At 44.3% G+C, this 26,092-nt stretch overlaps 3 protein-coding genes across 4 annotated transcripts; 1 reads left to right on the forward strand and 2 right to left on the reverse strand.

Annotated features, from left to right (window-relative positions):
* Positions 1-1,964: 1,964 nt before the first annotated feature.
* On the reverse strand, positions 1,965-9,880 carry CUNH11orf52 (chromosome unknown C11orf52 homolog). The gene is made up of 4 exons (XM_031343006.1): positions 9,729-9,880; positions 5,208-5,245; positions 4,044-4,108; positions 1,965-3,019 (listed from the first exon to the last, which is right to left on the reverse strand). Exons 1-4 carry the CDS (start codon positions 9,800-9,802, stop codon positions 2,771-2,773), a joined length of 426 nt encoding a protein of 141 aa, XP_031198866.1. The 5' UTR covers positions 9,803-9,880; the 3' UTR covers positions 1,965-2,770.
* A 4,474-nt stretch (positions 9,881-14,354) lies between these two features.
* On the reverse strand, positions 14,355-17,930 carry Hspb2 (heat shock protein family B (small) member 2). Of its 2 annotated transcripts, XM_031345139.1 has the most exons (4): positions 17,711-17,930; positions 16,924-17,077; positions 15,420-15,915; positions 14,355-14,998 (listed from the first exon to the last, which is right to left on the reverse strand). In XM_031345139.1, the coding sequence occupies exons 3-4, from the start codon at positions 15,511-15,513 to the stop codon at positions 14,544-14,546; spliced, it is 549 nt and encodes a 182-aa protein (XP_031200999.1). In that variant the 5' UTR covers positions 15,514-15,915; positions 16,924-17,077; positions 17,711-17,930; the 3' UTR covers positions 14,355-14,543. The 2 variants fall into 2 exon arrangements, with proteins under 2 accessions (XP_031200999.1, XP_031201000.1); XM_031345140.1 differs by lacking the exon at positions 16,924-17,077.
* On the forward strand, positions 16,253-19,947 carry Cryab (crystallin alpha B). Its single transcript, XM_031345141.1, has 3 exons — positions 16,253-16,765; positions 17,804-17,926; positions 19,607-19,947. Exons 1-3 carry the CDS (start codon positions 16,565-16,567, stop codon positions 19,808-19,810), a joined length of 528 nt encoding a protein of 175 aa, XP_031201001.1. The 5' UTR covers positions 16,253-16,564; the 3' UTR covers positions 19,811-19,947.
* The last annotated feature ends 6,145 nt before the right edge of the window (positions 19,948-26,092 follow it).

Below are 26,092 nucleotides of genomic sequence, written 5' to 3' on the forward strand. Positions count from 1 at the left end.
CTTCAGATTCCCCTAGATGATCCGATTCAGAGCCACCTTAAGATAGGAAAAGGAGATCCGTGAAAATACATAGGAGAAGAAAATTCAAAAGTTAAATTAACTTAGGAGGAGTCATGTCACTCCCTTTAATCTATCAACTTAAGTCATCTTGAAGTGCCAGACTTAGAATACTGATGAGCAGCAGGTAAGATACTGCAATGCCTTTTATTTGTGTGTCTATGTGTTGATGACTGTAGTTGGTGGTCAGTGACCGTGGAGGTCAAAAGATAGGATGGATCTCCTGGAGCTGGAGTTACTGGAAGTTGTAAGCTAACTCAGGTCCTTTGGAAGAGCAGTAACCACTCTTGATAGCTGAGCCATCTCTCTAGTTCTTCAGGGACACTTTAAAACAACTTTAACTTAGGTTTTCACAGAAATAAGGAGGATGCTTTCTTGGCTCCACTCTCCACCACCTCCCCCGACACACAGTCTTTCCTACACACTTGTCCAAAAGCAAAAAACTAACAAACAAACAAACAAAAAAAAAAACATGGGATTTATTCAGATAACCAGAAGAAATACCAGATTATCTGCTCCAGAGACATTTTTCATTCTTCAGAAACTTCTTAAACTTATTTTTATTTTTATCCTCAGGAACTTTTAACCCCCACAAGAAGCATATACTTTGAAACAGAGTGGTGGTGGTGGGTTTGAGAAAGAGTCCCACATAGCCCAGGCTGGCCTCCAATTTTCTATGAAATAGAGAATGGCTTTGAACTCCTGATCATCCTGTCTCCACGCTCTAAGTGGAGAGATCACAAATACATACGCCACACCTGGCTCAGCATTTAAAATTCTACAGCAGAATTTGTCTACAGAATTTTATATTAGCATAGTGTTGCCTACAGCATTTTATTTGACGCTCATAGTTAAGAATCCTTAAAAAGAGTTATTTTGTTTACAGAAAATAAGTCATGGAGTTGCCCTTCCAATTTGCAGCGAGGGTAGTCTTCCACCCCACCTCTTCTAAACCCACTTGCACTAACTGGGTCGGTGTCAGAGAAAAGGCCTAGCAATTGCTATAAAGGTGGTGGTGGTGGTGGTGGCAGCGGCGGCGGCAGCAGAGACGACAACTATTGAATTTTATGTGATACTACAACCATTGTAAATTTGCATTGATTCTCTATAAGGTTGATAATAGCAACACTAATGTGTGGTGTACCTGCGTACGTGCGTGCGTGCGTGCGTGTGTGTGTGTGTGTGTGTGTGTGTGTGTGTGTGTCTGTGTGTGTGTGTGTGTGTGTCTGTGTGTTGCAATTCCCTTGTCAGTACTGTAACCATCTTCAGGGAATCACCCTCTTATCAAACCAACAGGTATATTTGGGGAGAATGGTACGACGGGTTAAGAAAAGGGAATGAGTTACAACTCATCTCCAAGCTCTAAAGTCAGACGGAAAAATTCTGCGTTTTTCCCTTCACTCCCTCGTTTCTGCTGCACGTCCCTACTTCCAATCTGGAGGCTCAACAGATGGTAATGATATTTCTCAGCTACTCACCACATTTTGGTACCTACCTCATAAATTATCGGTCCGTTTGGTTCAGCATCTTCCCGGCTGCCCCGCACTTTTACAGAGCAGCGTGTTCCTGCTGCCATGGCGACACGGAGGCCCGCGTCGGTCTGGCCTGCCTTCGCTGGACAAGAGCCAGCCCTAGCAAGCCTTTGCTCTTCTCCTGCCTTCTAGGCCCCGCCTCCAGCCGACCAAGAACCCGCCCCTACCACTCTGGACCCGCCTTCCAGCATCCGGACCAGAACTCCCTACCAGCCTCCAGCTCCGCATTCCCACCCCGCTCATTTAGCCCCGCCTACTGCCCGCCTTCAACCAATGGGAGCTTGCTGTCTTCACAAACCCATATCCCAACCGCCCTTCCATAGTGTGGGCTAGGACACCTTATAAAACTCAGCCCTAGGAACAATCAATCACTAGCCTGTTCTTTATACTATTTATTGATTCTAAAGGTTCTTCAGACGAGAGCTAACAGTCCTGCCAGGAAAGTTTCTCCAGGATGTCATCTCCAGGCTGTTGGTGTCGTCAAACTGAAGTCCTTGCGGCTCAGTGGGTGGAGTCCCATCTCTGTGATAAGGTTCTGGAGCCTTTGACCTAGCTATTAGGTTGTCCACAGTAGTCCTGAGGCTGTGTGCAAAAACTCAGAAAATTTCCCCAGAGCATTTTTCTTCGGTTTTGGGGTATAGGTGTATAAATGGGATATAATTAGCTAGCAGAGAGTGGCCACATTTGTAACCCCAGCCCTGGTAGTAAGAGGCTGGGATAGATCATGGATTTCAAGGCCATCTTCAGCTATGTAGCAAGTTCCAGGCCAGCCTGGGCTACATAAGATCCTGTTTCTCAAAAAACAAAACAACCAAGAAATAAGCAAATAACAACAAAAATCCCAAACAAAATCAAATATCATTAAATAATTCCTATCAGAAACAGCCAAGTGCATAGAAGGTTCTTGCTGCATTTGAGAATCCAAACGACATTAGCGGGTCAAAGAACAACCTTTCTGCACATAAATATTTTTTTGGAACTCAGTCCACCCATACTTGTTAGCCTTACCACCACAGTGCCAAACCAAAAGATTCATAGTGGAGAGAGTAGGGGGACCCATAATTCCAGATGTTCTGGTGTCCTTTAAGATTAAAACATGGCCAATGTCCTTGTTCTTGAGAACAGTAGATTATTCCCACAGGATGGTAAAATCATAGAAATGGGAACTTCCTCCCAAGGGCTCACACCAGTGTTCCGTTGTTGCTGTCATATTGCGGTGTGGCCTGGGGAAAGCGAAGGGTGGCATACTCCGTAGCAGATTCTGAATGCAGGCATTCCACCTTCTTGAGAGAGTATGGCCGCATCTGGCTGAGCACATGAATGTCCGCGTAATGCAAGTCATTCTCCTCTGATGTGGAGTCTGAACTTTTCTTTTGAGATACAGGCAGCTGCAACACTTGCTCGTACATTGGTGCTGTTGTTTCATAGTCCTGGTAGAAATCAACAGAATTTTTTGTTGTTGTTTTTTGGGTTTTTTGGGGTTTTTTTGTTTGTTTGTTTGTTTTTCCAGACAGAGTTTCTCTGTGTAGCCCTGGGAAATCAACAGAATTAAGAAAGGTTCCCATGCAGGACCAGTTAGACTGAAGTCCCCTTACTGTGTTCCTTTAGGAAGCCAGGTAACAAACACAAGATGAGTCTCTGTGTCTCTCTGTCTCTGTGTCTCTCTCTGTGTCTCTTTGTCTCTGTCTCTCTTTCTGTGTCTCTCTGTCTCTGTGTCTCTCTGTCTCTGTGTCTCTCTGTCTCTGTCTCTCTTTGTCTCTCTCTGTGTCTCTCTGTCTCTGTCTCTCTGTCTCTCTGTGTGTCTCTCTGTCTCTCTCTGTGTCTCTGTCTCTCTTTGTCTCTCTCTGTGTCTCTCTGTCTCTGTCTCTCTCTGTGTCTCTCTCTGTGTCTGTCTCTCTCTGTCTCTGTCTCTCTGTGTCTCTGTGTGTGTGTGTGTGTGTGTGTGTGTCTGTGTACCTTGGGAAAGGGTCCCTGCATCCCATCTTGTTAGAGAAAGGCTCTTTCTTCTTCTTTGCTGCTCTGTCTCTCTCTGTCTCTCTCCGTCTCTCTCTCTCTCTGTCTCTGTGTGTGTGTGTGTGTGTGTGTGTGTACCTTGGGAAAGGGTTCCTGCATCCCATCTTGTCAGAGAAAGGCTCTTTTTTCTTGTTTGCTGCTGCACCAGGCTACAGGCTGGAAACTGTCCAGTGATTTCTGGCTCTGTTTCCCATCTCCCAGTAGGGATGTGCTGGGATTATAGAAGCTTCTGTTACTGCCTCTGGCTTTTATGTGAGTTCTGGAGATCTGAACTCAGATAGTCAAGCTTGCACGTAAGGACTTTACCTTCTGAACCATCTCCCCAGCCTGACACAGCAATTTCTACAGATGGTTGAGATGAATCTGTCTCAGGGTGAAAAGGCCGAGCACTGGGAACCAACATCTGAGTGGGCCTGAGAGGGGACAGAGGCCTACCATTACCTTTGTGCCATTCTGCCACAGCTGTTGCTGCTTCAGGATCCTCAATGTGGGTCTTGCTTGGCTCCCTATGGGGGAAGAAAGCCAGCTTTAAACTTAATCTCTCAGCCGGGCGGTGGTGGCGCACGCCTTTAATCCTAGCACTTGGGAGGCAGAGGCAGGCGGATTTCCGAGTTCGAGGCCAGCCTGGTCTACAGAGTGAGTACCGGGACAGCCGGGGCTACAGAGAGAAACCCTGTCTCAAAAAACCAAAAAAAAAAAAAAAAAAAAAAAACTTAATCTCTCTTTCCCACCTCTACTGAGACTGCCCTCTTCAAATGTCTACTTGTCTATTGGTGTGGGAGTCTACCAGATCTCGCTGGCTGAGCTCCTACTTGTCTCACGCCTACTAACCTACTCCCAAACTCCTTCTCAGGACATCCAATCTGGCCCATTCCCTATCTTCCATCCTCCTCGATCATCAGCCCTCAAACATAGTTCCATGAATGTGCAATAACAGCTCATCCTGTGCTAGGCTCTGGGCCATGCTGTGGGAAATAAGAATGAGTAAGCTATTTCCTCTGCCTTGGGAAATCTACTGTGTACCTGGGAAGTCACAAGAGCTGACAGATACTACAAAAATGTAGTACGTGCTGAGTTATACCAGTGGGCCACTTTCAACCAAGCCATTTCTCTCCCAAGTGTTTGCCTGAGATAACGTCTCTGCCCCTGTTGGCCCCCTCTTCTGTTGGCCTATGAACTTGGGATTATTCCCATGGATCCCGGGTTTTTTTTCTTCTGTATTCTATTGTAGCACCAGCAGATATTACAATTATGTATTTACGTGTATCTGCCTCTCACAGTTGATTTCCTGCTCTTCCAGAGCTCTTGGAACCCTCTTCTCTGGGCCTCTCTTCCTCATTGGGAACCTACAGAACAGCTCACGTACAAGTGCTCAGTTGTATGTTGTAGGTAGATGAAAGTATGAGCTACCAACTTTGTCCCTTGAAGTAATGGGAAAGGTAAGGCTGACAGGTTAGGAGCTAGCCTCAGACCCAGTAAACTAGACTATTTTTGTCATATCATCTCCCCTTTGTTGTGTCCGAGGACATGTCTCTTTTCTGTCTTCTCCAAGGTTTTACTCTCTTCTCTGATTTCCCTTGCTCTTAATACCCTCTCCCCTATTACCTGTTTTGTTTTTCTTCTGGAAAGTTGATGGGCAGCTCCTGTGTAGAGAAACAGATCACCCGTGGGCAAGAAGATCTCTGTACATTCTCCCTGTCACATTTGCTCTGTGACCTCCTTCACATTTTTGGATGACATTCCCCCACCCCCACCCCAAAGATTCACTCTGTGCCAGAACATACTTGCCAAGGATATACAATGCCTCTCCCAGATGGATGGTTCTAGAAAGTACAGCGGTAAAACTGAGATAACCAAACCCAAAATACTGGTTTAGGCAACCAGGCACTGCATGCCAGGGATGTTACTGGCTTGAAGTCTATTCTGGGATTGTCTATCAAGCTAAGCCCAGTAGAGACTGAGGAAAATCTGCCAAATTATGGGATATATTCCTGGATCCAGAGGCTGAGTCTTCATTGCTACTTTTTTAAGGTAGGGGGCGGGAAGGTGTTGTCTTTGGAGACCTGAGACTTCCATTCTGGGAGTTATAGGAGCTGTGACAACCAGGGCTACCTAGTCAAGGCCCTTCAAAGCTCTATTCCAGTAAGTGGTTACCCTTCCTACTTCCCTGTCCTTGTTTTTAGTTAACAGACAAAGTGAGAGATGCTTAACCTTTAATGCCCTTTGGAGCACTCTGTCTACAGAACTGGGAACCCTGACTTTGGAGAGTGACTCAGCAACCTTGCTCCTGGGGTCCCTAGTGAAGCCTACACATCTGTGACTGATGGACTTCTCAGAGGAAACAGGGTGAATAGTTTGAAACTTTCTTTCGGTGCCTACTCTTGCTAGTATATTTCCAAATCTCATGAGAGCCCCGTCTGTCTGATTTTGCCTCTCCTCAGGAAGTTTCCTTCTCATGGAAATTAAAGAGAAAGGAAGAGAGAGACAAGCAGACGTCTAAACCATGATGGCTGTGCTACCGTGGGGTGGGGGAATCGGGATTTTTCCATACACGTTTGATAAAGAGCTCTGTTTTGGAGTGATTTTCAGTTTTGAGGCAACTTGCTGAGGACTAGGGAGTTGGTCTAGCTAAACACTAAAGGTGGAGGTGGCAGAAAAATGGCTTCTGCCAGTCTCCCAGCTTCTTCCTGTGCTTCTTCAGCTCTCACTTTGGGTCAGAGTAGGGTCATTGGAACCAATGCCTTGCCCCCTGTCATACTTCCGTTTTCCTGCTTGTTTGTATTGAAGTGGACAGAGAGAATAGTAATGGGAGAATAGATGACCAGAGTCATCCAATTTTAGTGAACAGAGCCTGTTTCTGAGTTGGATATTGCATACAACCTGAACACGACCTGATAGCCATAGGTGACAGAATTAGTTTGAGATTAGACTTAAAGAATCTAAATGGGCCATCTTCCACTGTGGTCATAAGAATAAAAATGGAAACAGTCCTTTCAGGATGCAATTGGCAATAAGGATAACTACCCTTATTTTTTTTTAAAGACTTATTATTATACATAAGCACACTGTAGCTGTCTTCAGAAACACCAGAAGAGGGTGTCAGATCTTATTACGGATGGTTGTAAGCCACCATGTGGTTGCTGGGATTTGAACTCAGGACCTTTGGAAGACCAGTCAATGCTCTTAACCACTGTGCCATCTCTCCAGCTCAATAACTACCCCTAAACATAAATGGATCTACTGTCTGATGTAGCAGTCTCGTGTCCTAGTACCATACATATATGACATCTTACTACAGCATCATACTTCAAAGTAGGAAAAATCCTAAATGGTCAATATTGATGAGTGACTAAGTAAATGGGAGATATTGAGAATGGCAAACCAGGTAGCCACTTTGAAAAAAGATGCTGGAAGAACACCTAGTAGCATGGAAAATTTTCACTAAATTTTTATTAAGCTAATAAAAAGACATGCTTTTGGATTAAAAACTGTGCATGTTTCAAAATAATATGAAGGCTGGCTCAGTGGTTAAGAATGCATACTGTTCTTGCAGAGGACCCAAGTTTGGTGTCCAACATCCATGTCTGGTGCTTCACAACCCCCTGTAACTACAGATCCTGAGCATCCAATGCCCTTCCGTCACTCCAACCTCCAGATACATACTTAAAACCAAAACTTTAAAAAACAACATGGAAACACATGAAAATATTCTTGTCTTCGCTATGATCTCTCTTATAAAAAATATTTATTTATCTATATAACATGCACTGGTGTTTTGCCTGTATGTATATCTGTATGAGAATGTTGGGTCCCCTGGAACTGGAGGGACAGAGAGTAATGAGCTGCCATGTGGGTGCTAAGAATCGAACCAGGATCCTCTAGAAGAGCAACCAGTGCTCTGAACTGCTGAGCCATCTCTCCAGTCCCTTAGGATTTCTTTTTATTTTATACTTAGTTATTTTCCAATTTTTTCTGCAGTAAATGCTTACTACTTCTGTATCAAAAATGGCAATAATAAATATTCTATAAGAGAGATTATCAATTTAATACTATGTTGAAGTCTGTGTTTTTAATATGATAATAAGAAACAAAAAAGTTGTCCAAGTTTACTAGTGTTTTAAGGTACAAACCAGATTTTGGTTAGAATGTTTGGCACAATGTCATTAGAATGGGCTCTGGAGTTAGAAAGACCATGTTTGACTAACTGAGAGACTTCCAACAGGTTTTTAACCTCTCTGAGCTTCTTCCATGTTCTTAGTAATAAAATGAAAATTGTTAATAGAATCTAAGCATCATGGGATTGCTATTAAGGATTAAATAAAATAGTGTAAGATATTAAGCATGACTCCTAACATTATGAGCGTGAACAAAAGGCAGACACAAGACTTGCCTGCAATCCCAGCATTTGGGAGGCAGGGGCAGAGGGACTGCCACAAGTTCAAAACCAACTTGGTCTATGTAGTGAGTTACAGACCAATCAGGACTACAGATCAAAACACCCCTCTAAAAATAAGTAAATCAGGGTTGGGTGTAATGATATAGGCCTTTAATCCCAGCACTGGTGAGGCAGAGTCAGGCAGATTCTTGTGAGTTCAAGGCCAGTCTAGTCTACATAGAGAGTTCCAGGATGACATAGAGAGAACCTGTCTCAAAAATCAAACAAAAAAGTAGATAAATATACAGGTAAACAAATATACACATATAGGCAGGGTCCTACTTATTTGTCTATTTTTGTTTTTTTGAGACAGGATCTCACTATGTAACCTTGGCTATCCTGGAATGGTCTATCTCCCCCTTTCTTTTTTCTTTTCTTTTTATATTTGTTTTTGTTTTTCGAGACAGGGTTTCTCTGTTGCAGCCCTGGCTGTTCTGGAACCCACTCTGTGGACCAGGCTGGCCTTGAACTCAGAAATCTGCCTGCCTCTGCCTCCCAAGTGCTGGAATTAAAGGTGCACCACTGCCTGGCCTGTCTCCACCTTTCAATAGCTGGGTCAAAGGCATTCACCACCATGTTTAGCCAAATTTCCTGTGATTGCTGACTTCTGCATCTGTCACTTCCTGGTACCTAGCGCATGTTCAGTTAATATTTGTTTAATAAACAACTACATTAATAAACTAGCAGACACAGGACTGTAGTCCAGTATTATTTTCAAATTTTAGGTGCTTTCCAATGTATCTCACTTTTCCCTCTACATGTGATATTTACTTGTAAATAAGTATTCTTTGAACTCTGCCCCAGACATGGAATCATGTAGCTAAGAGGCAGCTGACAAGATTAAGCCATATTTGGGAGTGGTGGTGAACACCCTGGGGGTGAAAGTTACAAAACCCACAAATAATCTATTATTTGGTGTTCTTTTGTTGTTTTTATTTTTTATTTTTTTTGTTTTTACTAGCTTTTGCTCTCTAAAACCAATCTAAGAGGCAATTAATAAGGACTGTATATTTTTAAAAAGCGAGGACCCAGTGAAATGATCGGACTGGCTGAGGCCACACAGCAAATAGCATGAAAGTTATAGATTCATTCACATTTCCAATGGATACTCTTCCTTCCCACTTCTGCAGTTTCAATTTGGACAAACATTTGTCCAAATCCGGTTGCTCAATCCATGGTCACATCTCTGATTACCTAGTGAGGAAAGTATGGGTTCTGAAGTCTAGCCTCAGTGCTTGGAATCTTGTTTTACCTGCTAAGCTACTAGACATTGTCAGTGTCTGTCAGTGACAGACACTGACTTCTCTGGGCCTCCGCTCCTTAACCGGCTAAGATGGGAGCAACGTAAGACCACTCACTCACAGAAGAGCTGGGACAACTGACAGAGATTAGAAAGTGACTGCACAGAAAGAGCACTCGAATGTTCCCGTTATTCTGATCTGAGGAAGACTGAAAAAGGAGAGCATCAGAAGAAGGAGAGGAGAGAAGAGAGGAACAAGGCTGGCCCACCGGTGCAGCCAACCTCTGGCCACTCTCCAGCTTGCAGTGTTTTCTAAGCGTCCTAAGGTACCGTTCTGTGTTCCACCCAGGACGAGGCAGGTGGAAGAAGGCACGGTCTCCAGGCTGTCTGATTCTCAGGGTTTCAAATCCACCACCGGAGGCGGTCCCCTCCACCTTTCGGCTCTACTCACCAGCTTCCCCCACAGCACAGCCGGTTTCCCATGGCGGATGAGTCTCCCAGGGAGTCCAGCTGGTTTTCAGACATAAAGAGTTTTGCGCATTTCCTGGTTCCCAGCTGAACGAACCGCAGCAGCTCCCTGGGAGTCTGTCAGTATCAGATTTCATCCAAGTAGGTTGGACCTTGGAAGCCACCTGGTGGAATGATTCCCAAGTGATTGTTACCAGCCAGAGGGCAGAAAGACACACGGGCTCCAGGTGAGAGTTATCTCACCTTTGGGATTTGAAACTTCTTTTGATGAAGCTGCAAGCTTCGATTTATAAAGAAACCTGAGATACAAAAAGGGTTCTGAGTTTCCATAGGAAACGTGTCTCACTGTATCAGACGGACTTTGAAATATACCCTCCATACTAGTTTCCTATGTTCTCAATGTGGGTTTGAATCTGGAACCTGAAATGTAGGGGAAAGGAATGCTCTCATAATCTCACTACTAGAATTAATGTGTGAATATCTCCTAACCATTTACCATCTAGATTTCCAGCACAGCAAGGCATAAGTACTGAATGTATTACCTAATCCTCTTTCTGGTATAAACCAGATGGCTGAGCGATTTGCACGGAGCATTCAATGTCCTCTCCCTACTGCGGGACTACAGAATCTCCACTTACCCCTGCTTGTAGCTTCTGTTTTCAATGTCCCAAACTTGAAGTCATTCCTCACCGGCCAGCAGCGAGGAGGCAGCTGAGTGAATTTCCCTTAGAAAATGTTTCCAGGTTGGGCAGGGTGATTGATGTATGTCTTTAGTCCTGGCACTTAAGAGGCAGAGGGATGAGGATCTCTGTGTTTGAGGCCAGTCTGGGCTACAAGAGCAAGTTTCTGGACAGCTAGGAATTCATAGAACTCATAGAGGAATCCTGTCTTATATAAACAGAAACAGAACCAACAAGAGAGGAAAGAAGGAAGGAAGGCAGGGAGGAAGAAAGGATGGAAAATATGGCTCCAAGAAAATCTTTGAAACCTATAATTCCGATCTTCAGGTTTTTTTTGTTTTTGTTTTTTTTTTTTTTTTTTTTTTTTTTTTTTTTTTGGCATCTTGAGTATTGATCTGGGATCAGAGCCCCAAACTCCACAGAGTACACTGGATTCTGAACTCCTCCCCATCTTGGGAAAAATGGGCATGAGAGTGACCGCCCCATAGGGCTGTGATAACTGAATGAGATATGTGTATACAAAGCTTTAGTCCAGGCCTGACACATGGGACGCCCTCAGTAAGTCGTAGCCATTGTTACTGTGATTAATTCTTGTTCTCAGCCAGTTATCAGATGGCTAAGCATTGTAATTTACTATCTCATGTTCCAATCCTTCAGACCATTCTGTATCCTACTATTAACTATAGTTAATATAGTAATCCTGTAACCTGCTTCCTCCCCTCCCCCAACCCCCATCTCAAAGGCCAGTAATAAGTTCCTGTCACTTACAGGATAGAATTCTCAAAGCCCTCATAATCTGCTTCACTTCCAGCCACCTCTTTGGCAATTTAAAGGACTTTATCCAGATTTTTAGAGGGCCAGAAACTCCACAGAAAAGACAAAAAGCACCCAATACATCCTAAAACACAGCAACCCAAGAGTGGAGGGTGAACAAAGGCTGGAGGGTATTCTATCGAAACCCAACCCAGTCAGTCCACATCTGGAATTCTTTGAGCTTCCTCATTGACATTCAGGTCCTACTGTCAGTCTGTTACAAAAGAGAGCTGTGGGTGGAAGAGACGGTACAAAACGTGCCGCAAGATATGGCTGAATGGACAAGTCACAGCTTTACTGGCGGAGGGAAGTCTTAGAAGAAGTTAACCAGCCCTGGTTGTGCCAGCCTGTTGGAAGCCACATGAGACTGAAATCCTGAGTGAACATGCACTTTGATATGGGCTTAGCCTTTTAAATATGGATGTTTATGAATATTGATCAGTTGTACAGACTAGCAACTTCGGCTTCCTCCTCACCAGTTGTTCAGAACCCAACACAGAGTCCCACCACCACCACCACCAAGACCAACCCCTGTGCTGTATCTAATAAACATGCTGAGTGAAGTGTTGGAGAACCTGATCCCAGGTTCACTGCATGTTTGTCTGTGCATCTTTCTTTTCTTCATTTCCTTGACTCCTAGCTAGGGTTTTTGGACTTGAGTTTTTTAGGATGCTGTGCTTGTAATCTCAGGTACCCTGGAGTCTGAGGCAGAAGGATAGGCTAGTCTGGGCTACAGAGTGAATTCAAACCCACCCAGGCAGCTTAGTTGGATTCTGTCCTAAAATAAACGATAAAAACTGGTCAGTGGTAGGGTACTTGCCTAGCCTGTACAAGGTCCTAGGTTTAATCTCTCATCATATGTGTATGCACGTGTGTGCATGTCCAAAAGGAAAATGGAGTGGGCTGTTTGTGAAGTCTCTGCAATTCAAAAAGTCACAGAAGTTGATTAATAACTTTAAAAAAGAATTTTGATGTTTTGGTAAAGTGGAGGTTTGAATTAAATCAGCACTTTTCAAATGTTTCCTTGTTTGTGTTTTTGTTTTTGTTTTTGTTTTGACTTAGACAAAGCTTAGGGCTCAGTGCTAGGTAGAGTGTGGGCTTAAGGTATGTGAGGCATGGCTTCCCCTAAACAAATAAGCAGACCAGTTAAGTTCAACTATGAAGGAAATTAAGAAGCTCCTCAGTTTGAAATCTGAATGGAAATTTGAAAATCCTTATTTTATTATTATTTTTTTTTAAGATAGGGTCGTATGCAGTCCAGACAGGCCTTAAACTCATGATGTAGCTGAGGATGACTTTGAATTCCTGATCTTCCTTCACTCTCAAGCACTGGGATTGGACCACTACAACTATTTTCATTCATTTATTTACTTTTACTTAAAACTTCTCTATATGTTTATAAAAGGTGGCTATTTCTGTAGCGTCACAGTTGTAGAACTGAGGAGGTATACTTACCTCCTTTTCCTTAAGCATTTTTTTTAACTTTCTGCATGAAGATAATAGTTTTTTTAACCTCATAGCTAATAATACAAGTCAGAAATCTTTCTCCAAAGGGTTAAAGAGTAAATATCTTAAATTTTACAGGCCACGTCATGTATTCTTTCTTTTATAATCTTTAAGAATGTAAAACACACACACACACACAAGCACTCACACACAGCCAAGTCTGGTCTGTAGGTGGTAGTTTTCCGATCACAGCTATAAAGTATGTGCTGTGTCCTGTCAGAGACACTTCCTTCAGACTTCTGCTCACCCAGATGTTAGGATCACCTCACCCAGATGTTAGGATCACTAAGGGTATTAAATCAAAGGCACCCATTCCTTATGACTTACATTTACAATAGTTGTCTCCCACACCTGATGACTTGATCTGTGCATTGCTTGGTAAATATTTACTGAACTACCACATGAAGAGGTAGAATGTAACCAGGTTGTTTCTCGAGGCGGGCTTTCGTTTTACTGGTTCTCTGTGGCGCGCTGGGCTCTCACTGAACCTTGTGCCTGTCAGGCAAGCACTCTACCACTCCAGGTCTTGCTTTTGTTTTTAAAAGAAAGCGATTTTAAAGCCAATAACCAAATTATTTGAAGAAGAGCTCTTACTGCAGGGGTCCACACATCCCCGAGAGGGGTATGAATGGATCTCAAAAACGTTGTTGACAAATTTGTATGTGTATATTTTCCTGGTAAGAGGACTGATAGCTTTTGTTGGGTTTCAAATAATTTTTTTTAACCCCAAAAGCTAAGAAACAACCACATTGATGAAAGAATTTCAAATATCCACCATAGTATGGAATGTACATTCATTCATATTCATATTCATTCATAGATATCTACGAATGACTAAAAGGAAACTTTTTGGACACCCCTCAAATCATACACATGTATGAAGCTCTCTTGATTATAGAGTGTGGCTACAGCCTACCCCCACCAGCTGACTTTTCTGAACATGTCCTACTCCCAGCACTAAAATCACCTCAGCCTTTCCTGACCATGGCCACTGCAATATGACAGTAAAAACTCCACTGAGTCTTAGATTAGGTCTAGTGTTCTAGGGTTCCTGTCTGTGGGTTATTACAAGATCAGACAATTGCTTTTTTGCATAGGTCTTCCCTGTACTCAAATAGGAAGGTTGTAATGTTCAGTGATAATGGTGGATTAATGCATCTGTGTGCCCATGTATGGACACTCCTTCCGTCTCAGAGACCTTTTCACACATACCCCATTGATGTGAGGAGCAAAGCACTGACTCCAGAGCTTCAGGCAACTCTCTCCAGCCAAAAAAACATTTTTCCTAACCCCTACCCAAAAAGGGCCAGACAGCCTGGAGACCCTTGTTTTTGTGTCTCTAATCACCAGCTCAGACAGTGCCCTCTGGGCTGTTTGGATGGCCTATCCCTATCCCTCCCAGGATCACTCTCTCTTTTGTTGCACTGTGAGAAAATTATGGCTAGGAATTTGATCTGGAGCCAGTGTCAGCTTCCGGGTGTGATCTCAGCATCCAAGTGTGAGTTCAGGATGCTGAGACGATGGGCATATTTCACAGTGGAAACAGCTGCCTATGACCTTCTGCCCACGGGTTCGCTGTTCGGTCTTCCAGGCAACAGAACAGAAGCAGCACAAACAAAGCCCCCAGGTTTTGGTTTATTCAGCCCCACCTAGAATTAAATCAAAAGCTATCAAGGGACCAAAACATGCACCTATCCCATCTCCCAGAGATGCTGCTCCCTCTAGGGTGTGGTGGATTTATGGAATCACCACTGGAGGTAGACTGGGGGTTCACTGGGTGCTGGGTCTATCGCTGGCAGTCAGGGCTCAACTCTGGCTACCTCTTCCTCTTCCTCGGGGTCAGGAGGCGCAGGAAGCAGGGAGATATAGACCTCATTGACTTCTGTGTCCAAATGCCGGCCACCCCGCGGCGCCTCCAAATTAAGGATACCATCATGGGAGAGAGCAGCTCGGACCCGCCAGGGGTCCACATCTGCAGGCAGGACATAGGTGCGACAGAACTCTCGGGACACGAAGCCGTGGCGATCCAGACGCTGGGGGTGTCGGGCAGACACCTCCAGCAGGTTGTCCACAGTCCTCACCGTCACCTCATCTGGGGTAAAGTGGCTCACATCCAAAAACGCCTGGAACTTGCCTTCACTGAGCCTGAGCTCTGAGGCCCCTGCCCTGGAGCCCTCCCCAGCTCTGGCAGCCCGAGGCCGAACATAGTAGCCGTGGTAGAGGGTGGGGGTCAGGATCTCTTCTGGCAGGAGGCCTAGGGGCAGAGAGAGAAAGAGAAGACAAGAGGCAGGATGAGGGAGGATGCGGTGGACACAGGGCTGAAAGGCGATATCTGGAGACATGGGCCAGAAGAGCAGGTGGGAACTGCTAAAGAGGGTCTGGGAATGGAAATGAGATGGCAATGGACGAAGCAAGCTGGCATTGGGAGGACAGAAGGAAAGAAAACAAGAAGGTACTCTGAAGTGTGCAAGGCCGGGTAACCCAAAGTCCAGTATAAAGTTTGTCCTGAAGTCCATAGCAAGACCAGAGAGAGTCTTGCTTGAGGGGGGGAGTCTGGAGTGGGAGATGGTTCACCTCAGGAGTTCACTTAAGCCCCAGGTAGAATGGAGGCCAGTGAAGCTGGGCAGTGAGCCCAGAACTTCAGGAGGTGGGGGTGGGAACCATCTGAGCCATACCTTCTCCGAAGCGCTGCTCGCCCAGGCGGCTGGGGTTGGCAAATTCGTACTCGGCAGTGGCTGGGTGGGCGTGTGGCACTGTACGGCCCGACATGACTGCTGTTGCGACTGGTAGCCCTGATCCCAAGTGCAGCCCCAACAAGATCAAGGCGACCCCTCTAGCTTCAGGGAGAGCCAGCGCTCAGTCAGAGTGGGGGCGGGGTCTACACCACCCAAAATAGTGCGGAGCCTCTGGGGGTGGGGGAGGGCTGAGAGCCTAAGTCTCGAATGCAGCTATGAGGGTGTGATGAGCACAGCCTGGACCCCCTAAGTCCCCTCCTCTGCACACCCTTCAGCTGTCGCAGGGCCCTTGGAAGGACAGCTGAGGGTCCTGGTCTTGGAGTGAGCTGGGAAGAGAAACTGGTGCGCAAGGAGAGGCCTGGTTGGACCTTCACCAGTTGTACATTCCACATTACCCTTTGTCCTTCCTTCTCAGTCTTAGGCACTGTGCACATTACTAAAAAACAAAAACAAAAACAAACAAACAAAAAACTTAATGTTTTATGAGCCACATAGCATTGAAAACGCAAGAAACATTTTCTGTCTTTTTAATGTCAGTGTCTTCTGACCCTGGAACAACTCAAGGTTCCAGTCAGACACCTAGCTCTGACATATTGGTGGTCACTGCTCGCCTCCAGGACTCCACAAAGAGTTAATGTCCCTGGGGCTCAGCCTAGGAAGATTCCAGTCCCTGCCCAGGCCCAAGATAGTTGCTGGCTCAATTCCCCTGGCATGCAAGACTGGAGAGGAGGAGGGGCCCACCAGCAGCTGCTTGGGATTCCAGGCTCCCTCCTAGCTTCAGAGAACAAGGATGGGGTGGGTGCCACTGGGTGTGGACAGAGAGCTAGTGAAACAAGACCATGACAAGTCACCGGTCAGCTCAGCCCTGCCTGTGTTTCTCTTTTCTTAGCTCAGTGAGTACCGGGTATGTGTCACCCTGCCAAATCCCTGATCACAAGTCTCCATGAACTGGCGGTGAGCTGGGATAATAAAACCCCTGACATCACCATTCCAGAAGCTTCACAAGACTGCATATATAAGGGGCTGGCTGGAGCTGGGGCTGAAGGAGTTGACCAGCCAGACGACTCTACATTCATCTAGCCACAATGGACATCGCCATCCACCACCCCTGGATCCGCCGTCCATTCTTTCCCTTCCACTCCCCAAGCCGTCTCTTCGACCAGTTCTTCGGAGAGCACCTGTTGGAGTCTGACCTCTTCTCAACGGCCACTTCCCTGAGCCCCTTCTACCTTCGGCCACCCTCCTTCCTGCGGGCACCCAGCTGGATTGACACCGGACTCTCAGAGGTGAGTATGCCTATGCCAGGGCAGGGGTGAGCGTCTTTCCTGGACCCTCCTTCCTTTTTCCCTTTCATGCCTGCCTAAGCCATGTTAGGCATCTGAGTGTGTGTGTGCTAAGGTACAGAGGAGAAATGAGGTTATTGTTTTCTTCTTTCTTTGGGCACCTGTTTCTGTTTGATGCTCTGTTTCCTGGTCCATTTTTCTGTGCATGGTGAGGGTCATTTTCTGTCTCTTAATGTTGGAGCAGGATGCCTCTTTCTGGTTTGCTTCAACTCCTTTACTCCCCTCTTTAATTGCCATAGTCCTGGTCATCTCAAACTGTAGAGATCAGATAGAAACCCACTCATCCTGGAATTTTCCTGCCCCCTTGATGGAGCTGGAGACATCAATCAATATTCTCTATCTTCCCTTCTCTGTGATCTTCTGGGTTCCTCAGGGCTGAGACAGTGCACGCACTGACTTCAGTCCATGCCTTAAGGGGAGTGGATGTCTGACCACTCTTGGGAAACCCTGACTTATGCTAACTGGGTGGGAGATAAGATTAACAGAAGCTGTCACAGATAACACTCTGGTTTAAAAATATTCGAGTGTGAGGAAACAGGAGCTGAGTGAGCAAGGGCTTTGGAAGGACAGGACCAGCAGAACATTCCAGATCAAGTGGGTTGGAAACTTGGCAGGGAGCTGAACAAGAAAAAGGGGGCCTTTGTCTTATAGACAAATGACAAAGCCAGCATTGGGTAGAGAGGCAGCAGATCCCATGCCTAGACCCATCCTTGTGACTAGTCCCCTACTGACCTGTCTTGTTCCCTATGCCTCTAAGTAAAGTTTGGGACTGATGACCAAGAGGTGTCCTTTGCGTATCACTACTGTAGCTCACATGCAGCAGAGTTGCTATTCAAAGGGGGATGCTGCTTCCCCCCAACCCCAGCAGTCAAGTGGAGAATGAATTACCTGGACAGGAAGTAAATCTGCCGAACGATGAGCCTTCTCCAGCTTAATAAACATTCTAGTATCTCTTCTCCTCCTGCCCCCTTGTTATTCTAGATGCGTTTGGAGAAGGACAGATTCTCTGTGAACTTGGACGTGAAGCACTTCTCTCCAGAAGAACTCAAAGTCAAGGTTCTGGGAGACGTGATTGAGGTGCACGGCAAACACGAAGAACGCCAGGTGTGTGGAGCTTTCCATCTTCTTTTGTGAATCCATTTAGTGCACACTGGGTGCCAGGTACTGCCACCAGCCTCTGAGGCTGGCAGAGTCCCAGGCCCCAAACATAAGCTAGATCTAGAGTTACAGATCATAGACTAGACTAGACCTGGAGTTACAGATCATACATAGACTAGATCTGGAGTTACAGATCAATGGCTGGGAAGCTAAGTTAGGGCTAGATCTACTGTTAGTGTTATGGTTGTGTTGAGAGAACTTTTCCCTTGCTGTTCCTTTTGATTGCCTTGTCTTATCCAGTGACATTAGAATAGCAGAAGAATTCTCAAAATTCCAAAGCACACCCTAGGCCAATTCAATCTGAAGTTTTAGGAATATAACTCAGGCATCAACATTAAAAAACAAACAAACAAACAAACAACCCCAAAAAACTCCTTGGGTACTTTCAGCAACCGTTGATCTAGGCATAGTATGTTATACATAATGGTTGTTGTGCATAATGACCATAGCCACAGGGGGTTAAAGGCAATAATACGTCTGTGGCTTTTGGATGTTGAGGATTCCATGCCTCTTCTGTTCGGTTTAATGCTAAGCTACTTGGTTGGTCTGCTTTTCAGAGCTTCAGGCTTGTGGCTGTGAGGAAGTCAGTTAATTGAGATTTGTTTGTGTGGATGCTTGGGATTCAAAAGGTATTGGGATTAGCATCAACAATTCCTCTTGCATTCTTGGCAATTTTTTTCTTGATTTCCTAAAAAAGTGTTATGATTGCATCTTAAAAATTAATGACTTGTGGGCTGGAGAGATGGCTCAGCAGTTAAGAGCAGTTCAGACTGCTCTTCCAGAGGTCCTGCGTTCATTTCCCAGCAACCTCATGTTGGTTTACAACCATCTATAAATGAGTTCTGATGCCCTCTTCTGGCATGCGGGTGTACATGCAGATAGAGCACTTAAATACATAAAAATAAATAAATAAATCTTTAAGACATTAATAACTCAGCCGGGCAGTGGTAGTGCATGCCTTTAATCCCAGCACTTGGGAGGCAGAGACTGGTAGATCTGAGCCTGAGGCCAGCCTGGCTTACAGAGCCAGTTCCACGAGAACAGGGCCTCAACAGAAAAACTCTACTTATCTCAAACTAAAATTAATAACTCAGTTTTGCTCATGATTTGAGACTGGACCACAGTCTCACCAATAGAGTCACCTTATGTAATATCAGCAACCTCGTGGGTTAGGAACATTCAGAGACATTCCTGTGCAATTAGGACAATTTATGGGCTTCCTAAAGGATGTAGATCCTCAATGCCAAAGTGGGAGTCCAGATTCTATGGGTCCAGCCGACATGGATTCATTCCTTTGTGGGAAGTGCCCTGGATTGTAATTGAGTTTCAAGATATGAAGATCTATGAAGTTGAGGGCTGTTTCAGATTTCCTAGACTCTGACTGGACAGTATATTCTAGCCTTAAACCTGGACAAACAGCTTTGGACTTAGCTATCAGCAGGCTTAGAGTGTTGGAGATGAACTCGGGGCCTTTCACCACTAGACTGTATCCCCTGCTCCAGATATTTCTTTTTATCTTAGGGCGTTTTGTTCTAATCCAAGGGATGGGGGATGTCTGAGCTTGGGGCAAGTGGTGGTATTTCCTGTTCTTATTTCTCTGCTTCATCCTTTATTCTCTTGGATTAGGATGAACATGGTTTTATCTCCAGGGAGTTCCACAGGAAGTACCGAATCCCAGCCGATGTGGATCCTCTCACCATTACTTCATCCCTGTCATCTGATGGAGTCCTCACTGTGAATGGACCAAGGAAACAGGCATCTGGCCCTGAGCGCACCATTCCCATCACCCGTGAAGAGAAGCCTGCTGTCACCGCAGCCCCTAAGAAGTAGATTCCCTTTCCTCGTTGCGTTTTTTAAAACAAGGAAGTTTCCCATCAGTGAATGAAGATCTGTGACTAGTGCTGAAGCTTATTAATGCTAAGGGCTGGCCCAGATTATTAAGCTAATAAAAATATCGTTCAGCAACAGACCTGTCTCGTGTTTGCAAACTCACGAGTGTATTTAAACTCGTGTTTTAAATAAATGTGCAAGCAGATCTACTAATCCCCACACTGTGATTCAGGGGACTCCAAGGGTATTTTTGGTCAGAATGATTGGCTCCAGTCTTCCTAGTTGTACAAACTCAGGAGAGCCATTCACTCCCCTGGTATTCCAGTCTTCTGCATATATATAATACACTGCACTAGTTAGGACAGAGTTGTAAGGAGTAGACTAAGAAGAGAGAAATGGCGATGCCCCAGCAGGGGTCAAGATGAATCAGCTCTGGCTAACCCCACACAAAAGGCTTCAGTGCATCTCTGAAATTAATGACCTCATCAGGGGGACATGGTGACCTTAGTGTGACTTGACAGTGTCCTCAGACACTTTGCAGGATAGTAAATAGGACATGGGTGGTTGCTGTCAAACAAGCCTCTTGGGTATAGCACAAAGCGGTCAGCAGATACCTTTTTAATCAAGACCGCACAGCATCCGTTCTCTACCAAACATAAAAACAGCGACAACCAAAAATTCAGCAAACACAGAACACCCCAAATCAAAAGAACATTATCCTCCTAAAATTATTAACCCCTGGGGGTGAGGGGAACCCCATAAAATAGAAAACTGAAAACCTCTCTCCCTTTTACTTTGGTGGGTCTAGACATAGCTTCAGTCAAGTTCACGGAGCCCTGCTACATGCCAGCTGGCAATGTGTAGTAACAGCTCTCACCTCTACTGCAGTTGCTACTAGCTGGTTTCTAGGTTCATTTGAGAATGTGTCTTTTAAAGATCTTTTTTATTTAGTAATTATTTTATGTGTATGGTGTGTGTGTGTGTGTGTGTGTGGTGTCTCTGTGTATGTGTTGTGTTTCACAACTGGGGTGTAGAGGCCAGAGGAAAGCTTTCGGCCGTCTATTCTCTCCTTTTATCATGGGTTCCAGGGATCCAACTCAGGTTTTCAGGCTTCTGTAGCAAGTGCTTTAACGTGCTGCGCCATCTTGTCAGCCCCACAAGGATTAATCTTAAAGTGAGACAATCACAAAACATACAGTTTGGGAACTGATCTTGATTTTGAAATATTTTTTCGGAAACTGTTACTTCAGGTCTTTATGATACAGGAAAGACGAGCTAGGATAATATGAGTTCTTTCTGTTTTTTTTTTTTCTTTCTTTCTTTTTGTTTTGTTTTTGAGACAGGATTTCTCTGTATAACAGTCCCGGCTTTGTAGACCAGGGTGGTCTCGAACTCACAGAAATCCACTTGACTCTGCTTCCTGAGTGCTGGAATTAAAGGCCTGTGCTACCATGCCAAGCCATGTTTCAACTCAGGTTAAATGATTCCTTATAAAATCAAAACTCTCCGATAATCCGACATACCATGATAAACTCAGAAAGGTCTTTTCTCTAATGCCATAATCAATTTCTGTATCTGTGCAGCAGTCAATACTGGTTATATAAGGAGATGGTGTTATTCCCTTTTGGTCTAGCCAATGGCAAGATTTGTTGCAGCATTCATTACACCCTTCCAAGCCACGTGCTTCATGGAACAGAAATCAAGGTCAGCCACACAGAGGTGGTTCAGACAAAGGAGAGAAATCCCTTTTGTCTTTGCTGATTCTTGAAAGGGCTGTGATCCAATTATGGTAAAAAGAGACAGTAAGGATGTCTACTTGAGATGTTTCTAGGAACTATTTTTAAACTATGAAAGAGTGCGAAGGAAGTGGCTTAGTGGTAGTGTTGTTTAGTATGTGTGATTGTGTGATGTCTTAGTTCCTATCCTTGACATAGCAAGAATAAAACAAAACACTCAGAAAAAGTTGCAAGGTGAGAGGAAGGTGGAGAAAGGAGAGGTGTGTGTGTTTGTGTGTGTATGTGTGTGAGAGAGAGAGAGAGAGAGGAGAGAGAGAGGAGAGAGAGAGGAGAGAGAAAGAGAGAGAGAGAGAGAGAGAGAGAGAGAGAGAGAGAGAGAGACTGACTCTGGGATAAATGTCTACTTTGAAGAAATCATGGAGATGGTTACTGAAATTCTTTGTCTCTGTGTATGTGTGCATGGGTTCACATTACACATGTGTGCATGTGTGTGTTCAGATCAGAGGTTAATGGTGTTACGTGCCTTAGTTGTTCTCCATCGTATTTTTATTTATTCATGTGTCTGTGTGTTCATGTAAACATTTGTGTATGTAAATGAAGGTTGTATCCAAGGTGCATGTGTGTTCATCAGAGGTCAACCTCTGGTCCTTGCTTTCACCTTGTTTGAGATGGATGTCTTGTTTTTTTCCTCCACTGTGTACTCCAGACTAGCTAGCCTTCTAGCTTCCTGGGATTCTCCTGTCTGGTTCCCCTTTTCCTGTGGATCCTCTGGAATCATAGATGCATGTGCTGCTGTGTTTGGCTTTACATGGGTTGGGAGCATTTCAACTCAGGTCCTTACTGTGCACATCAAATGCTTGTATCCTTACAGATTTGGCTGGACTGGCTGGCCAGCAAGCCCCAGGCACGCCCCTTCCTCCTCCTCTCCATTGTGGGGATTACAGCTGCACATCTCTGTGTCTTTTTTTTTTTTTTTTTTAATGTAGGTGCTGGAGACCTAGTGAAGCAAACACTTTATTGAATAATTAACTAAATTTTTTAAGACAGAATTATGGATTCTATTTATGTATGACTTAATCTACTCATTCAGGTTGTACAGTGTACTCTCAATAATACATTCATAGACCTGCACATCTAACCCTACAGTCAATTTTAGATTTTACCACTCAATACCTTACATCCTTCAGCTCGAGGCAACCATGTGCCTACTTTATTCACTGATTTGCCTGTTTTGGATACTTCCTAATAATATTTAGTATATGGCCCTTGGTGAATAGCTTTAAAGTTTTTTGTTGTTTGTTTGATTGAGGTTTTATATATGTTTGTTGTGGTGGTTTTTGAGGCAGGTAGAGTTTCTCAGTGTGTCTTGCCCTGGTTGTCTTAGAAGTTGCTCTGTAGACCAGGCTGGCCTTAAACTCTGAGATAACCTGCCTGTGCCTCTACCTCCAGAGTGCTGGGATTAAAGGCGTGCACCACCACACACAGCTGAGCTTTTAAATATATTTTTATATTTTGTGCATTCTTGAGTGTTTACCTGAATATAGGTGTTCCATGAACCACATGTATGCAGTGCCTGTGGAGGCTAGAAAAGGGCAGTAGATCCTTTGGGACTGAAGTTACACACAGTTGTAAGCTGCCAAGTGAGTGCTGGGAATTGAACCCAGCTTGTCTGGAAGAGCAGTCAGTGTTCTTACTGGGCAAGCCATCTCTCCAGCCCATAGCTTTTTATTTTTTTTATTTTTTATTAAAAAACAAAACAAAACAAAAACAAAAACCTGAAACCAGGCGGTGGTGGCGCACACCTTTAATCCCAGCACTTGGGAGGCAGAGGCAGGCGGATTTCTGAGCTGGAGGCCAGCCTGGTCTACAGAGTGAGTTCCAGGACAGCCAGGGCTACACAGAGAAACCCTGTCTCAAAAAAACAAACAAACAAACAAAACAAAACAAAAAACCCTAGCATAATGTTTTCAAGGTTTAGCCTAGTGTTGTCCATGCCACACTTCTTCCCTTTTATTGACAAATAGTAGTTTACTGAAGAGATATCCCCGGTTTTATTTATCCCCTAGCTGTTGCTGTTTCTACCCTTTCGTTGGTATGGAGACTGTTGCCATGAACATATAATTACTTTTAGAATTGTTTTCAATTCCTTGTAGCATAAATGTAACAGTGGAATTTCTGGACATAGGATTAGTCTACATTAACTTTAAAAAAACATGTTTTAGTTTTATCGTAGTGTGTGTGTGTGAGTGTGTGTGTGTGTGTGTGTGTGTGTGTGTGTGTGTATGTGTGTGTGTGTGTGTCTGTGCGTGTATCGTGTGCTTTTATACATTTAGCTTTCTGAGAAACTGACAACTTTTCCTCAGCAGCTGCGTCATTTTTTACATTATTACTAGCAGTGTGTGCAAGTTCTATTTCCTCCATCTCTGTATCAGGACTTGCCTCTTCTTTTTCTTGTGCCCATCTAATGAAGGATCTGGCAGTTTGTATTTGTATTAGTTTTAGTTTGGGAGCTGGGGTAGAACTTAAGGTATGTTGAGAGCTCTTACTCATTCACAATAGTTTACTAAAGTGAGCAAGAGGTAAATGGTAGGAGCATGAAGTGCCCAGGTATTCTGATGACTGGAGAACTAGGTATATGAAAAGGAATATGGGACATGAGGCAATGGAGAAATGGCTCTACTAAACCCTTTGAGATTTATTTGGAAGGCAATAGAAGCCAACACATGTGCATGTGTGCACATGCACCCACATAATAAATAAATAAATAGAATTTAAGAAATCTGGATGTATTATTTATCAGTTAAAGGAAGAGTACTTGATATTGTTTCCTGGGATCAGAACAAAGAGTAGGATAAAAGACAAGCAACAGAGTTGTTGGAATGGAAAACTTCAAGGACCCATGTAGAAATGTCAGCTCATAAAAGAACCGGAGAAGTAGTCAGAGAAATGGGAGGAAGCCACTTGCCATGGTGTTGTGGAAACCAAGGGAAAGACAGCCAAGAAAAAGAGAAATGGGTGGGCCAGTGAAGCTGGGATGCCTGCTCACACAAAGGAACCTTACAGACAGAAATACCTGTGATGAGATCAGAGGAAGAGATGAGACCTAAAGGGCTGATTTGCATTGACTGTATGTATGGCTCCTAGCTTAATGAGAAAAGAGATCAGAAGTTGTAGAGAAGGAATCCTTCTCCAACCCCCACTGCGATCTGCAGCAAGAAGCCAAATGCAGGGTAGACAAGTCAAATAACACAGTCACTGAAGTAGCCACTGGGTTTGACAAAATGTCTGCTCTCATGGATTGTTTCAGGGCAAGGTAGGTCAGGGAAGTGAATGAGAAACAGATTCTTGACAAGAAAAGAATGGTCCTTATTCCATAAGTGTCAGGTACAGTGAAAACCTAGCATAACTGTTATGTTTGCCCAAGAGAATTTAAATACATTCCTTTTGAGATCCTGAGGCAGATGATGGGCCCCTGATCCCTCCTGATATTTGACTCTGCTCTCAAGTTTCTGACCAATGTTACATTAGAACAGATCAGAAGTTGCAAAGTTAGAGATGGAACTGTCATTTACAATGATGTGAGCATCTGCCAAAATAAATGAAGAAATAACTCCAGAAAGCTAAAGTTCAACAAGTCTGCAAGATAAAAATATATGTACAAAATTCTGTTCTGTGTTTAAAACCATTTTAATGATGGTTCTTAAATTCTTTAACCTCCCTTGTAGCCCATTGCCCACAAGAAGTAGTGGGAAAAAAAGGATACAGGGAAGTGGACGTGTTTAGAAAGGTTCTTTGGAGCAGCTCCCGTCTGTGTTGTCTGGAAATCAGCAGTTCAGTTCACAGGTTAGCAAGCAGCAGCAGCTCGATCTGGTTCTCTAGTCCTACCTTTTAAATTACCCAATTAGTGGCCTGAAATAACAATTGTTCTATTAGACCTTGTTGTGTGGTATAGATATTGGCTAGGTCCAAGTTGGTAATAGCATTAGACACACACACACACACACACACACACACACACACACACGTATATATATTGCTATCTAAGAGTATCAAGGAGACTTAGCTCCTTATTGCTGACACCTTGGCAATACCAATGTATTGAAAATGCAGATGAAACAGAAGAAATCCCAAGATACATATAAATACCCAAAGCAAGTCCTGATTATCTAAGAAACAGATTATCTAAACAGATATATTAGTAGAATACAATTGAATCAGAAACCAATTTTCTTTTTTTCGAGATAGGGTTTCTCTGTGTAGCCCAGGCTGTCCTGGAACTCACTTTATAGACCAGGCTGGCCTCGAACTCAGAAATCCACCTGCCTCTGCCTCCCAAGAGCTGGGATTAAAGGTGTGCCACCACCGCCCGGCAGAAACCAAAATATTACAGTAAAGTCCCAGACTATAACAAGGGTACAATCCTGGCCATTCCAATGCCTCATGTTGTGTAATCCATAAACTTATTTTATTTTCCAGAGAGAAAGACAGAGATACACACACATACACACACACACACACACACACACACGGGGCAGGGGAGAGGGGG

This window comes from Mastomys coucha, unplaced genomic scaffold (assembly GCF_008632895.1).
Source record: "Mastomys coucha isolate ucsf_1 unplaced genomic scaffold, UCSF_Mcou_1 pScaffold23, whole genome shotgun sequence".
Taxonomy (NCBI): Eukaryota; Metazoa; Chordata; class Mammalia; order Rodentia; family Muridae; genus Mastomys; species Mastomys coucha.